Source organism: Artibeus jamaicensis, unplaced genomic scaffold, assembly GCF_021234435.1.
Source record: "Artibeus jamaicensis isolate MK-2021 breed Jamaican fruit bat unplaced genomic scaffold, CSHL_Jam_final contig_511, whole genome shotgun sequence".
Lineage (NCBI taxonomy): Eukaryota > Metazoa > Chordata > Mammalia > Chiroptera > Phyllostomidae > Artibeus > Artibeus jamaicensis.
Window position 1 is genome coordinate 5302017 of NW_026521866.1, and position 13851 is coordinate 5315867.

The 13851-nt window shown below is 33.9% G+C and overlaps 1 protein-coding gene across 1 annotated transcript in view; it reads right to left on the bottom strand.

The window, feature by feature from the left end:
• Window positions 1-507: 507 nt before the first annotated feature.
• Window positions 508-13851, bottom strand: part of FAM210A (family with sequence similarity 210 member A) — a 40201-nt gene continuing 26857 nt past the window's right edge. The window contains exons 2-4 of the mRNA XM_037167151.2: window positions 10927-11437; window positions 5197-5308; window positions 508-3302 (exon numbers count right to left, since the gene is read on the bottom strand). Of these exons, the coding sequence (XP_037023046.2) occupies window positions 3069-3302; window positions 5197-5308; window positions 10927-11402 (822 nt within the window). The 5' untranslated portion in view covers window positions 11403-11437 and the 3' untranslated portion in view covers window positions 508-3068. The remainder of the gene's footprint in view (window positions 3303-5196; window positions 5309-10926; window positions 11438-13851) is intronic.

Consider the following 13851-nt stretch of genomic DNA (forward strand, 5'->3'; position numbering starts at 1 on the left):
AAAACTCTAGCCAACAGAAAAAATATATCTACATTACCATGAAAACAAGTGTTTTTCAGAAAGAATCCTTTAATAATTCAGAAATGTGTATCTTACACATTTTGTAGAAATGGTATAATTTCAAAAATGCTATGAAAGATGCACTCACACTTTCTGCCTTATTTGCCTTCTGTCCATTTCATTACTATCACCACAGTCTACAGTGCAATTGTTTACAATGTCTGAATTGGTTAAGAAATCCTGAAGCCATCTGAACCCAGTGCAAAGGACACAGGAAAAAGCTACATGGGTCTAATACACAACTTGCTTCTTTTCTTCAAATACCTCTTTTGCCCAACCTATTAAGATCTTTTAAGTTCCTGGAGTCATCTTTTAATATAACTGAAATAAGTCAGCCAATAGCTCATTCCATATGGGAGCAAAAAGGACCAAAGTAGTATGAAGGTACTACTTGTAAATAAATGGAGGAGGGGGGAGCAGATTCTGTAAAAATAAATAAACTGAAGATTATACTTCAAGACATAATTTTATTTTTTTCACTACTTGGAGGGAGGTCATCTCAACATATGCATTCTTTTTCTCCTTTGTTGAAATACGTAAACAGCACTTGTTGTATGCAAAAGGTTTCAGTAAAAGACATTTTTTGGTACTTTTAAAAGGTTGGCTTTGTTATCATTCTTGAATAAACAATGTCTCTTACCTGACTTTTCCATTTCAATTGTTAATTTGTTGAGCAAACCCTTTTTATCCATTTTATGTAAGTTAAATTTCAGTCACAGCCTCTTTATCTTGTCAACACATCTTACTTAAATGCTGATCAGATGGGGCACTTCTTTCCCTTGGAGATCACAGAAGTTATGGCCCAATTAATGCAAAGGCTAATGACTGTAAATGAAATGGGGTTTACTATAATATATTGCAAACTACATCTATTTACTCTCTATATAGCTTAACAATTTACTTAACTTCAAACAACATATTAAAGGTGTCCCCCTTTAAGCTATTTGTAGCTTGCCTTAAGGACTAGGTTAAGCAATATATAAGCAATAGCATTTGACATGTCACAACTATTTCTGATGCCAAATGTCAAAAGAACTTCACATCTTCAGAGAATTTTTATACTAGAGAATTTCAAAGCACTCATCAGTACCTCACTTTCTATTACTGAATAAATACAACACAATTATGAAACTGGATAGCAACTAAACTCAAATGGACTGAACAAAAGGTGGGTACTCAGAAGAATCCTAGTAGTTTTAGGATTACTAGTGACTTCTAAGAACCCACGATTTATCCTCACTAGAAAATATGTCCTGTACAATGTACACAGTGAAAGAAAAGTGTTTTAGTAGAGTTCCATATAATGAGATTTTAAAAGAGAAGAATAAGCTCAAGTGGTTAAAAAAATAAGAATAAACAAGAAATTTGTTAGTATCTTAGCATTTGATATCTGAAAAAATGTGATTTAATAAACAAACTAAAACATGTCAATTTTATTTAGATTTGAAAATGTGCTGCCAATTTGAAATTCCAAGTTCAACTCTGTATCCGGAGATAAACCATCGTCCTGATCAGCTGGGCCTGTGGTGCAGCAGCAGGTCCATCCCCTCCCCTTACTGCTCTGCTCCACCCACAAAAGAAAAATCCTAACCACGGCATAATTTAAGAAGTGTTCCAAGATAATGATTAGATTATGTAAGCACTTTTTCCCCTTTGAAGTATTTTCAAAATGTGGCCAGACTAAATATTAAATACAAAAATCCTGCCAAAGAGCAGTGATTCCTGCAGGATTGTTTTAAGCAGTTCCTCTAAGAGACAGTCTAGGAAAAGGCCACTCCCTCTTCTAAATGTTCCTCCAAGGGTTAGGATGGAAGTAAAAATCAGTTAAAGCAAAAGCAAACAGACAGAGATACCCTTAAACATACTCACACAACCAAGGCAACTTTCATATCTGACAATGGCTGAATTTCATTCCAAGCAGATAATTTAATGATAAGATTTCCTATAAAAATTTCAAGTAAAATGCTCAAGCAAAGATTAAATAACAGGAAAAAAGAAGCAGCTACAATTAAAAATTTTTTTTCACAGTGTGATCAACATTAACTATGGAACGAAGACATTGAGAAAGAGCACTAGCTTGCTGAGACACAGACCTGCCACATGACAGGGAGAGTGAGCCAGCTCCATGACAACCTGGTACCATTTTCCATCCTTCTAAACCTGCATTTGCTTGAGAAGCACGAGCTTGAGTCACTGCTTAAGATAATGTGATTTCCGCAATAAACTTAAAGTATAATTATCTTCACTTTTCCTCCAAAAAATTAGTTGGAGAGGACACAATTCATGGCAGTTTTATTTTCTAGGTGGAAAGGTACTATGACCATATATATTTGCTTTAAAAAATTTGATTTATGACAAGTTTCAGGTAAAAATCATTTTTAAATGGTCAATTTTTTCATTTACATATAACTGATGTATCTAACTTACATGTATGCCTCAATTTTTATTCAACTTTCTTCAAATAAATTCTGTATTTAAACTGGTATGTAACTGTTACAATTTTTATAGAAACACTAAATATCTTCTTATTCACAAGCAGTTTTGATGATAATGATTTGTCTCCACATTACGAATGGAATATAGTTAAAACCTCAATGAATAACATAAAGATGAAGACCCAGTATTAACTTTCTGTATACAGCCACATTTGTTATTCAAGGAGTTAACTGCCTAATCTAACTCAATTATAGCTACAACAAAACATAAAGCAAGTATTATTCTGAAGACCCTGAAAAAGAACTCTGTCTTATAAGACATTAATCACTGCTTAATGTTGCTATTGATGTGAAATTCTTATACTGGGTTCATTTTTTCTTTTCAAAAAAACACTGATTTTTCTAGTGACATTTAACATTAGAAAGGTTATCTTAGTTCTTAATAACCCTCAGAGAACTAGCTGACATAGTTAAGCAACTAACCAAAAATATAATCAGAAAGTTGTATCCCTGTCCCATGTTTCTAAAGGGTTAAAGTGCAGGAATTGTTTATAACTTGTTACGTAAGGCACCCTATTCCACTTTTTTTTTAAAAGAAACTTTTTCTTTGGTTTCTTGTAATTTTTCAGTGAGTCTATCCTTTGTTTCTTCCATTTTTTCTGTGAGAAGTTCCTTTGTCTCTTCCATCCTGTCCTGTAGATACTCCTTAACAGGAGGTGGTGTTGACATGTAGCCGTGACTACGCAAATACTTCACAGTGAAGGAGGTTCCCCCTAAAGTCACGGTATATCGGGCAGGTGTTGCAATCTAAAGGAAAAAAGCAAACAGGCAGATAAATACCTAATTACAACTATTACCATAAGCAAAAGCAATTTGAATTACTTTGTTTTACAAGGCTAATGAAGTTATGGTTCTCCCTCTTAACAAGGGGCGCTTCTTCTGTAAACTGTAAACAGATATTTTATAAATATCTGTTATTCAGACACTGACTCAGGATTGCAGAATGTTCATAGTGGCAGCACTAAAGTCTGTGACAGTGTACTAGTGAACCTGGGGGGAGGAGGAATTCCTTGGGAGATCAAAAAGGGCTTAGTACCACTACCAACAACAAACGTACGCAGGTCTCTATTGCTTAAAACCCTGCGGACCTACAGACACCCCCTAGAACTAAACTAGAACCAAATTACTTTAGATAGTAAGAGGCAAGCATGGGCCAAATGTTTTTTCTTTACTGCATTTAGTTTAGTTTCACTACCTCATTATAATCTGCCCAAGGTCTGGAAGCCCAGCCAGCACTTCCATGAAGCCAACAAGTGGTAACGTGGTACACATGTTGTAGACATGCACAGGTTTAACTCTGATCAGAGATGTTAAGAGCCAAACTAAATACTGTAGAAGATAAACTGGTCAAAAAGATAAACTGGTCAAAGAGAATCATAAAAGCAGAGTCTGCATCATAATCAGAGGCTTTTGTATTACAATTCAGAGTTCCACTGTAGATGTACTGAACACTCTTTAAAAGAGCTATATGTACTCTCTATCCCCAATTTCCCTCTTCATTTTCTCTTGAACTTAGTCTAACCAAGCTTCCACCCCCCACCACAAAAACTGCTCTCATCACCAAGCAGAGTGCTGTGAACCATGATACCACCTGAAACAGCTTTTCATGTACATCCTCTGCTTGACTTCCAGGCGTCTACTTCCCTGCTTTCCATCTCAGAGGCTGCCCCTTTCCAGTCATCCTTGTAGACTTTTCTTCATGCCGCCTACCTCTGAACACAGTGGGACAGCACTCAGTGCCTGGACCCTTTCTTTTCTCCACCTACTTCACTCCCTTGGTGGTCTTGTCCAGCAACTAATTCAGCAACTAAGGTTAGCCTGCTAATCAAAATTATAAGAGGAAATCTCGCAAGATTTTAGAGGATTCTAATAAGAATAACAGAAATAACATAACTTTTGTCTGAGAAATATTATAAAACCATAAATTCTAAGCATTTTTATACAATAAAAATAAAATAAAATATCTAGTTTCCAAATGCCTTCTACATATTTTCTTTCTTAAGATGAAGTTACAATGAGCCCCAGAGTTAATTTCAATTGAGAAAAATTAGATTAATATGGTGAAATTCCACAACTTACAATGAGTCTCCTCTCCTGAAATAAAGACCCATAGGTATACAAACTACTTATAAAGATGTCATTATCTAAATCCAGATGAGTTAAAAGTCTAATAACTTCTAAAATAAACCATGTATAACATCTAACATCTAAGGTTTATCACATAAAAAAACTTGAATTCAACTTTACTATATTACTTATTAAGAAGATGAACTATTATAAACATTAAAATAAATACTAAATTTCACGTATGAATCAAGTGCCATGTAAATCTCTGAATAAGGAAAATTAATATACTACTGATAGGAAAAATGTCAAAAAGATGATGTCTACCCTAGAAATTCATTAGTTTCACGTCGTATCAGAGCAGGCTGTGAATGATCTACCTATTTTCAAGGAACTTTTCCTAAACCATCATTTTATTTATACTTAAAATTGTAAATGTTTATTAGACATATCAGATATGAAATGCAATAATCTACATAACAAAGGTTAACTATTGAGTGTTAACATTGAGTTTTCTGGGGAACTGAGCACATCATCAGTTAAGTGTGAGGAATAATCCATTTATAACAGTACCTACCTTAAACAAGGCATATGCTGTTAGTGCATTTCCACTCTGGGAATTTTTCAGAATGTTTACCACACTGTCAGGTAATCCAATAAGTTCTAGAAAAGGAACGACATTCACTCCTCTAAGGAAAAAGAAAAAATAATTTATACTACACAAATTTTTAGGAAAAAGTATTTTCATAAGTTTATCTGAAAACACCAAAATGAAATTCAGTTTAAAAATCAATTCTACATAATTAAGCACTTCAATTTCATTCTAAAAGAACAGTATGTACATGAATACCAGTGTCGTGTTATATAGCTTACTCTGTGCAACTTTTGCTTCTGCATGGAGACATCCCTAATTAGCATATTTAGAAAAACAGAAGTATTTATAAGAGCAAAACTTATACTCTTCAGTAACTTAAAAGGATCAGAATCACTTACCTGATCTTAGTTTCCTCAACTACACACTACTTCCTTAGAATGCTCCAACTCAAACCTCAAGGCCTAATATTTCTACCTCTAATATTGTACATCCAACTGTACTATCATTGTAAAAGCCAGTGATATAACATTACTTATTGTACAATGCAAAAAATAAATGATCTATGGGTTTGATGAAAACTTCACTTATTCTAAAAGGATGCTTCTATGCTATTGTCAGACTTATTTAATAGGCAGGTGAAGAACAATTACCATAAATTGCAACATATTTTTGGAGAAAAGGCTGAGAAAGCCTCTAATCTGAGGTGTTAAGCCCTAATTTATTTGTAGTTTTCTTGATTATCAACATTTTATTATATTTGCACATTGCATGCATATATGCCCTCACTCATGCTTGTGTGCTCTCTCTCACCATGTACTTTTACAGATATTGTGACCCCTCACCTCTAAATTAGAACAAGGCTCTTGTTCTCATTCTCCCGCATACACATGATATAATTATCACACTAAAAAAATCTAACATATGCAATAGTTTATAGTTAATAAAATACAAGGTCCAGCAGAAATAATGCCTGCTTGAGTGTGGTTGGTAGGGTAATAATATGGGTATAATAATTTAAAGTTTTAATTTGAATATTTCACCTAAAGTGTCTTATGTTGTGTTAGTTTGATATCGTTAGGTTACAGAATTACATGCTTACAATTTTGCAATAAAAGGTTTTGTTAATAAAAAGGGGGCATTTTATTTGTGCCAGCCCCATATTATCTAATATTAAAAATTCCTGAATTGGCCTAGTTTATGTCCCTTAATGCTATCCTGTTATGTCTCTCTAGTCTCGTTTTCTCTAGAAATGCTCCCCTGAAGTTTTTGTTGAGGAGGAATGACCATGTCTTTCTTGACACTGAGATTTCTTAAAGCTTTTGTCTGATTATTCCTCATGATTAGATTCTCATTAAATGTTTTTCAGCAGGAAAACTGTACAGTGGATTCTGCATAGTTCATTTTGGTATACCATCAGGGGCCATATTAATATCGGTTTTTCCCATCACTGATATAAGTTTGATTCTTGGTTAAGGTAGGGTCCATAGATTATTCCACTGTACACATACAAAATCTTTCTCTCTGTAATTCAGAAAGAAACCTGCCTGGATCCATGATTATTATGGTAGTTGCAAACTCCTAATTTATTTTTAATATTAAAAAATAATTTGATTAACTGGGTAAAAGTTGTCCTTACCTATGATTTCACTATAATACTAAAAAACCACAGATTACTCAAAATATATGGTTGAATATCATCAAGGAAAGCTACCTATTATCTGTAAGAGGAAACCAGATAATTGAAGTAACTCTTTAAAGAGTTTGAGGAAAACATCAATTACAAATTCAATCTGGTTTCTCCTATTTCTATTATCATTTCCTTTGAAAACCACTTTCTTAGTGAGAATCCTATTAAGCAAGACTTAGTACCATAAAGACTATTATATGTATCAAATAGTCAGTATGTACCACAACATGCTAATTATCTTCCAGTACCAATACAACTTATAAAATTATTTCATTAACCATTTCCTTGTTCAGACTAAGCCCAGTATGTAAAATTTACATATTTAACAGCATGTCATGAAGGGGGGGAAAGACAAATATTTGACCAAATCTTAGATGAAACTGGGCGATTAAAAAAAAAACTGAAACAATTATTACCTTGGACACCTTGCATAAGTATCCTTTGTAAAATAAAGAAAAAAAGTACCTTGTTCTGCTTATTTCTAAAATACTGATTTGATAACTTGACTTTTAAAAATCAATTTTCATTTTTTTGGAATTGCTATATATGGAGTATTAATGAGAATTTGATTCAAACAATATACACTTTTTAATCACTTATTACTCTTATCTTCCCACAGCCTGACAAAAACCTCTGCCTCACAAACTGCCAGCTTTATGAATGTTTCTACTGATGCAGAAACACACAGGGCCAAAGCGCATGCATAGTCTGGATGAAGAGCAGTGAAAATCAGTCAGGACTTTGCCTTGGAGTGGATTTCTTTTTTTAGGAACTTGAGGCCCAAAACATGAGGCATCTAAACACAGGGACAAAGCCATTATCACAGAGCTAACAAATGACCAAACAGAGAACTTCTGGTTAGAAGACAAAATATACCTGTAAGCTTTTGCCAGATAGAAGTGACAACAAAGCTTAGCTTAAATAAAATCTACTGGCATGCACCATTTAGATCTCCCTGAAATAAAATACTTTAAAAGTCTGAGATCTTTATCACTGAGTTAACTAAATAAATAATGGCATCTTGCTTTATGCTGACTAGCAAGGCAGTATGCTAGTTGTCAGAGTGACTAAAACAAACATTGGTCAGTAATGAATGCAGTGTGACTTCTAATGCCCAACCTTCAAGTTACAAACTATTTTTTCTTCTTTCTTTTAATAGTAAGTAGGCAACAAGCAAGTAACAGTGAGCTTTCTCTAGTGAAAACTAAATAAAATAAAGCCAGCCTCTTGTCAGTTAAATTTTTAAAAACCTGTATTTAATACAATCAACTCCAATTTCACAACAAAGGCATCTCGCAATGAAAGATACACTGCTATTCAATCATATCCTGAATCCTTATTTTTAAGTATTATTTGTGATAAGATCTTCACTTATAACAAATCAACTTTCAATTTCTGAAGTAGTAAAGATTCAATAGAAACACTAAGTACTGTTCTGGGAAGCAACATATCCTACAAAATATAAATTTTAGGTTATGAGATGAATATTTTCATCTATAACAAATTTTCAGCTATGACAAAACTAAACAAGAAGTCATAGTTGGGCAACAGTAATGGGTCTGGCAACTGAATTAATTCTTATACTGGCAAATAGCCAAAGACAGGTTATGATGGGGAAGGGATGTGATTTTAAAGTGGACAGTCTTATGACCATGCTTACACACAAATGTTTTGCACAAAAGACAGGGACGGATAAAACTAAGAAAGGTGCATTCCATAGGGGATAGAAAAATGTTACAACTGTCTCAGGTGCCAGATAGCACTGCAAAAAATCTTAAGAAATATTAGTATCAGTAGGTTTAATTATTTTAGTTATAGAAATCTTTAACTGAAGAAGGAAAAGTAAAAGGACCAAAAGTACTCTTTTTAATAGTCCAAATGAGACTCTCATATTCAATTAATTAAAAACTTAGCTTTCTCCATCTAAGGCCAGGAGACTAAATGCTGATTAAGGGCAGCCTAAGGAAAGCAGAAGAAGCAAGTATTACCCCTGTCATTTTCCACAATATTAAGTCAGAAAAATACTCAATGGCTCAAAAAAGAAAATTTAATATGTAAAAAGCCATTAATTAAGTATAAAACTGAATGCCTATAGTAACTTTTATGCAAAATGGTATACAATTTTATGCTCTGCTAATAAACAAAGGGAAGTTTTGAAGACTTGTATAAAAATTACACATGTCCCAAAAATGTCATTAAAGAGACAATTCCATAAAGTGTACATACTTGGACCTTCTGTGAAGAAAAAAATCAATTCTTACAGAAAATAATACATAATAAAGAAAGATATAATTAAATAACAAAAGATACAAAGAGAAACAGAATCACATCAATTACACAGGTTAAAAAAATCCTCTTCGAACTTTTGTAAAGAAACATCTCTAATCCTGTTTTTCCCAAGAATAAGTACATTTTAATTCTACTGTCTTTTTGCTTCACCTGTTTTTTAAAAAAATCCTTACCCAAGGATGTTTTATTGATGTGTGTGTGTGTGTGTGTGTGTGTGTGTGGTGTGTGTGTGTGAATGAGAGATAGAGAGAGAGAGAGCATACATCAATATGACAGAGCAGCATCAATTGGTTGCCTTTTGTACGCCTCATGACCAGGGATCAAACCCACAACCTAGGTATATGCCCTGACCGGGGATTGAATTGGCAACCTAGGTGAGTGTCCTGACAGGGAATGGAACCCACAACCTTTTGGTGTACAAAGGATGCTCCCAGCCAACTGAGCCACTGGCCAGGGCCCATCATCTTTTAATTTAAATAATAAACATTCCCCAAGGCGTGAGCTTCAAACACAAAACTATTATATTACTAATATTTTAATATCCAGCTAGTAAATATAACCAAACACTGAAAATCTGTGGACTTTTGGAAAGTATAAAATAATTCTAATCCCATTAGGAGTGTTTACTAAAATGTCAAAGTGGTCTACAACGTGCTGTCTCATTGCCCTCATGGCAATGAGTTTGGTCACATCCTGCCCAGTACAAGAAAAGCCCACACACAGCAGGTTCAAAGGAACATGCACAGGTTGGGACCTGCTGGGTTCTACTAGAGGCAGAAACAAGCTGAAAATCATTAGGCACCTGATTCTTTGTATATTCCTCCTAAAAAATAGTGTGAATGATATAACTTACCTGAAAAGAAAGGAATGGAATTTAACTAGAAAAGAAATTCTATGTTTTACAATATCGGAAGGCTAGGCCTATGATCTTCACTTTTTAAGTTTCTTTTATTTTTTTGTTGTTCAAGTACTGTTGTCTCCACAAAATTAACCTAAAAGAATTATTTTAATTTAAATAATAAACATTCCCCAAGGCGTGCTGGTAAGAACACCTAACATGAGATCTACTCTCTTAACAAAATTTTAAGTGTACAACAAACTAACTTCTGATCAGAAAAGATAAAATATTCATATTTATCAGACATAATTAAATGTGAAGTTTGTTCTATTTTATGTCCATAACAGATATTAGCCAGGCTCTGGCAAAATTATCTTGCTAATTTTCCACTAAAATCATACACATAAAAAAAAATCAAAGGATATCTTCTTACTTTTATGAACACTTTAAGAAATATTAAAGAGCTCATGCTGCTGCCAAATTTCTGAAATATGATTTTCTTTCTGTGCTTTCCTAAATGTTAATAGGAGATGTGTACAATGATTGAGAACATGAGGTTTGAAATTAGATTCTGACTTATTCTGAAAAAAGTTATTTTGACTTAATCTGTTTTTTTTCATTAATAAAATGGGAATAATTGTATTACTTGTTTCATTTGACTGCTGTGAGGATTAAATGAAATAATACAGTTAAAAATTTAGCAATGCTTGATGCACACAGAAAGCAAATGTTAGTTATTATTATTATTAAAATGTGAAAAAGTTATGGAAAGTAGTCACTCTCTATCAATTAAAGACATTAAGGCATTTAAAAAACTATTTAGGTCTTCCACTAGTACAATTAAGAAGATTAACATTCTAATATAACAGGGAAGGTGCTCAACCAAACAAAAACTTACTTTATGGCTGCATAATAAAATGTTCCAAACCAAACACTAGAAGTTATTAGATGTACTGGAATCAAAACTTTTCCATATTGTCTAAATGTTTTCTTAAATCGTTGATAAAGACTAATAGATTTGTCTTGTAAAGGATCAGGTTCTTCTTTTTTTTCTGAAGGAGTTCCTGGAGATGTAGCATTAGATGACACAACCCTCTTGGAGAAAATATCTTGCTCCCACTGCTTAAGGTGAGTAAACCCCAGTTGGCGTAAATGAGCATCGAGTGGCTTCCTTCCCTTTGCAGTGCACTGGGCAGCAGATAAGTGCAGCCATTGTTTTTGAAGACCCTCTAACAAAACTACTCTGGATTCAGCTCTATATAAAAGTAATGATCCCTTTATATATTGACAGTGTCCAAAAAGACCAGTTTTATGTGCTTCCATGCATGTCCTATGTGCCCGTCGGAATACAGTCCTTGGTACATTCCATTGCATTTTGAAGAATGGTGACAGAGGATGGATTTCAGCTTCTATAGAGAATAGATTAAAAAATTAGATTATGTAGATTTCCATTTTAAACTAATCTATTTAAAAGTAAATCATTAAGTATTAGGAAGCAAAAAGACAATGCTACCAAATCCATGAAAGTAATGGAATAAGGTATATAGTTGTAACATGACACAGTTTTAAAATCTCATAAAAACACATCATTTAAATATGATAAACTGCCTAAAAGACATCATGGAGGGTAATGTTTTGAGGACATTTTATTACTACAAAATGCATATTTGTATGGCTCCATTACACTACATGGAAGCAGTGTAGTATAATGGAAAAAAAGGCAAAGGACTTGAACAGACACTTCTCCATGGAGGACCTAATAAAGGGCCAAACACTTATGAAAGGATGCTCAGCATCACCAGTCATCAGAGAGATGCAAATTAAAACCACAATGAGATAAGACTTCACAACAGTCAGAATGGCCATCATAAATAAATCAACAAACAACAAATGCTGGTAAGGCTGTGCAGAAAAGGGAACCCTAGAGCACTGTTGGTGGGAATGCAGATTCATGCAGCCACTGTAGAAAACAATATGGAATCTCCTCAAGAAACTACAAACAAAACTGCCTTTTGACTGAGCAATTCCACTGCTGGGATTATACCCTAAGAATCCTGAAACACCAATTCAAAAGAACCTATGCACCCCAATGTTCACAGCACCCTTATTTACAATAGCCAAGTGATGGAAACAGACTAAGTGCCCATCAGTAAATGAGTGGATCCAAATACTGTGGTACATTTACACAATGGAATACTATGCAGCAGAAAGAAGACCTACACTTTGTGACAGCAGGGATGGAACTGAGGATTATTATGCTAAGTGAAATATGCCAGGTGGTGAAAGACAAACATCCTGTGATCTCACCTATAAGTGCAACCTAATCTACAAACAATCAAGCAATACAGAACCAGAGACATGGAAACATAGAACTAAGTGACAGTGACCAGAGGGGAGGGGGGAGGAGGACAATGAGGGAAAGAAGGGGAAGGGTCAAGTCAAGGACTATGTATAAAGGACCCATGGACAAAGATAAGGGGAGAGGGGTAGGATTGAATGGGGGCGGGCAGGGCAGGGGAAGAGTAATGAGGGGGAAATCGCAACAATTGTAATTGAACAACAATAAAAATAAATAAATAAAATATATTTATTTAAATAAAAATATTGGGAAGCCAAAGGCCTGAGCCCTAATGTTGTGGGGACATAATTCATGCAATTCCTTCCTTTTAGACAACAAGCCCAAGTCCACTAGTACAATGATGATTACTTCATCGGTTGTTATAGGAATTACATGAAACTTCTGATGTAAAAGTGTTTTTATAAACTAACAAGCATCATATCACTGTTTGCTATCACAAATATTAAGGTCTGATGAATAGTTGATATTAGTATCATTTATTTTATAATGCCTTTAGACTAAATGATATTAAAACTGTAAATCACATGTTATTGGCTGGTGAAAAAAGAGATGGATTTTTCCAGATATCTATAACTTTTTGTCAGAAAAACAGTTATAATGTAATTTTAAAAGAACATGGACTTTGGAATAAGATGGACCCAATTGAGTTAATAGTGGTATTATTTTGAGCAAATTACTTAGCCTCTTCAGATATAAGCTTCCCCACTAATAAAAGAGAATTATAGTATGTATTACCACAATATATAGAAAATCAGTTCCCTTCTCTCAGCATTATGTAGTACCACCTGACCCCCAGTCTATATCCCCATCCCATACCTGCCAACTTACTATTTTAATACACTGATAATCAATGATCTTACTTTTTAAACTGTATAGGAAATAAGAATCAACACGACTTGAGTTAGACCTCAGTAAATCAGTATTCCAATAAACATCAGATACCCCACTCCATTTTACATGAATATTTGTTATATGGGTACAAACTCATCATATAAAACATCCACTAGTGAATTATCCCTGTATGAAACGAATTCCCTGACTTATCTCTCTCTAATAATTAACATCAGCTATTATCAGGTTCACACAAATAATTCAACACAATGCAAATAAGTATTGAAATGAAACTGCAAATCTCTGAAAACAAACAGGCTCCCAGGAAGCCTGTAAAGGTGATACTGGAAACTGCTACAATCAAAAGTAGAGTCAATACCATGTCACAACCTGAAGCATCAGGCCAGTTAACAACCAAAGAGAAAAACTATGGGGATACAGACAGGTATCTCCAATAAAGAATGATTCAAATACTAAAAGGCTAAGAAAAGATCACTATGAAAAATGATTAAACCCATAATTGTTTTTAAACTGACTTATTATTTGTACTGAAAGTCAAACACTGACTAAAGGATATATTACTATACTCTTCTGTGACCTTTATCATATCTATAAATCTGTGCATGGCTATGT